The sequence below is a fragment of the Chrysochloris asiatica genome, unplaced genomic scaffold (assembly GCF_000296735.1).
Source record: "Chrysochloris asiatica unplaced genomic scaffold, ChrAsi1.0 scaffold00029, whole genome shotgun sequence".
Lineage (NCBI taxonomy): Eukaryota > Metazoa > Chordata > Mammalia > Afrosoricida > Chrysochloridae > Chrysochloris > Chrysochloris asiatica.
Genome location: NW_006408547.1, coordinates 4,159,007 through 4,161,415, shown reverse-complemented (window position 1 = coordinate 4,161,415; position 2,409 = coordinate 4,159,007). Strand labels below are relative to the sequence as shown.

General features: G+C 42.6%; 2 protein-coding genes across 2 annotated transcripts in view; one reads left to right on the top strand and one right to left on the bottom strand.

Annotated features, from left to right (window-relative positions):
- The window catches only part of LOC102830049 (fibroblast growth factor 14-like), a 978,820-nt gene that overhangs the window by 122,107 nt on the left and 854,304 nt on the right, over nucleotides 1-2,409 (top strand). The gene's annotated exons all lie outside the window — the stretch shown is intronic.
- LOC102817350 (translation initiation factor eIF-2B subunit delta-like) overlaps nucleotides 1,569-2,409 on the bottom strand; it is an 11,470-nt gene continuing 10,629 nt past the window's right edge. The window contains exon 2 of the mRNA XM_006851531.1: nucleotides 1,569-2,407. Within this exon, the coding sequence (XP_006851594.1) occupies nucleotides 1,569-2,407 (839 nt within the window). The remainder of the gene's footprint in view (nucleotides 2,408-2,409) is intronic.

Here is a 2,409-nt window from a genome sequence, read left to right as displayed (position 1 = left end):
CCAGTGTGCAGACCCAGAATAAAACACGGGGCTCTGAAAAGTGAAGTGAGTGCAGGAGATACAGGATGAAAGACTCCCAAGAACAAGAGTCTTGGCAGCGCTGCTTGGAGTGTTCGGTTACTGTGCTCTTGGGCTCATCTGTCCGGGTGGCCAGTGGGCCTTTCAGCAAATAATATCACCCACAAAGGAGACGAGGTCCCTTTGCTCGTGGTTTGCTGCCTGTCACTGTAGTCAATCACAGAAATAGGGAGAGATCAATCCAAGCTTTATTAGCAGAAAGCCAGCAGTCTGGAGGACAGAGAGAATCATTTCTCAAGACCATCCTCTCCAACCCTTATCATTCCTCATTTCTTCCTTTTGCTTTAGTTTCTCCATGCTCAACAGCAAGTTTAAGAGTCTCTTCCGACATCCATGTTGGTTTTTACTGTCTTTTCTGTCTCTTCAGTGAGATTTTGCTTTTGCTCTGTAAGATGCTCTTGATGTCATCTTCTTGTCTTTGGTCATTAGTGTCTCATGCATCAAATCTGTTCTGAGACGGTCACTAAATTCAGGTGGAATATATTCAAGGTCATATTTTGGCTCTCATGGAGCTGTTTTAATATTCTCCATTTTCAGTTTAAACTTGCATATGAGCAATTGATAGTATGTTCCACAGTCTGTCCTTGGCCTTGTTTTGGTGGATGATAATGGTTACACTGTCTGGGAGTGGAAGGGCTGATATGTCTCTTCTTACAGATGTAGTCAGTTTGATTCCTGTGTATTCCATCTGGTGGGGCCCATGTGTATAGTCATCGTTTGTGTTGCTTTAAAAGGGTATTAGCTGTAATCATTGCAATGAAGCGCTGAGTGTAAAACCAATGTTATCCCATATAAACTATCACTCAATTCACTATAAAAAATATATTTGCAATGAATAAGTTGTTTGATTTGCAAAATTCTATCATAGGATCTCTAGCATCATTTCTATCTGTAAGGTTGTATTTTCCATCTACAGATCTTTCCTCTTTGTTTCCAACGTTCATATTCTAATCCCTGAGTATTTACCAATACATCTTGATTCCATTGTTAATCAGCTTCAGACTGAAGAAGTTGGTAGAATTCTTTCAATTTCATCCTCATTGGCTTGTTGTTTGTGGCATAAATGTAGATAATATTAACAGGTGTGTGGATATTATCCTATCACAGATAGCCTTGTGTTTCAAGATAGATCTTGATAGGTTGTTTTTGACAATGATTTTGAGACAATTCCTCTTCAATTTTTGGTTACCAACATAGTAAACTGTATGATTATTGGATTCAAAATGGTCAATATCCATTTCAGCTTGTTAAACCCTAAGCTATCTAGCTTTGTCTGTTCCTTTTCATTTTTGATAACATCCAATTTTCCTAGATTCACACATCATACATTACACTTTCTGACTATTAATGGATGTTTGCAGCGATTTCTCCTCATTTTAAGTTACGTGATCTCAAAAGCTTTTTAAAATTCCTGTCATCATGGTCAACTCTATTTTTTTTTTTTTGAGTGTAGGGAGATGTCTTTTATTGACCCTACTCCTCCTTCCCCATCACTGGTCACTGCTCTTGACTCGAAGGACAACAGGTACAGAACTGCAAGGAATCATCCCCAGCTCTGTGATCACCAGATCCACAAGCTCTGCGGGGGTCACATCGTAGACCAGATTCAACAACCGTAGGGATGGGTAGTTCTGCCAGTTAGCCAGGGCCACAGGTTCTCCCCGTTCACACAGCAGATCATCAGGATCATCTTGCTCATTAGAGACAAAGGCATCAGTCTGCACAAGCTCACAGAACTTGTTGTATGTTTCACAGTAGAACAGCACTGGAACATTATGGGCTCGAGCCACCCGGGCCAGCTGTGCTGTCCCTACCTGTGACATCACAGACCTATTGGCCAGGAGTGCATGAGCTCCCAATAGCACCTTAGAAACCTTTGGGGGCACATAGGAAGCTGCAGAAATCAGCAGATAGGAGGCAGGGACCCCAGCATGGACCAGATAATGCAGTGTGTGCCTTCCCTCCAGCTGTGGCTGGCTATCCGCTACTACCCGAAACCGCTGGCCCTCAGCCCAGGCTTCCTGAAGAATTTGTGACACGAGAGTTGAGCACCCATACACCAGGATCACATCTCCATTACTGATCTTATTGTAAGCAAAGCGTGAAATTGCCTGAGCTGCAAGGAGAATCTTCTTGTGCACATACAGATCAATGACTTTTCCAAGTTCTGACTTGGCCTCCTCTTTCCGCTTGGAGCTACTCACACCCATGATCTCCTTGTTAAGGAACTTGATGGCGTTATACATGCTCGCTGACAGGGGACAGCAGTTAGTCAGGAAGCTGATACAGGGTTTTAGTTTATTCACTAGATCCCTTGAGAGTTCTTCATTG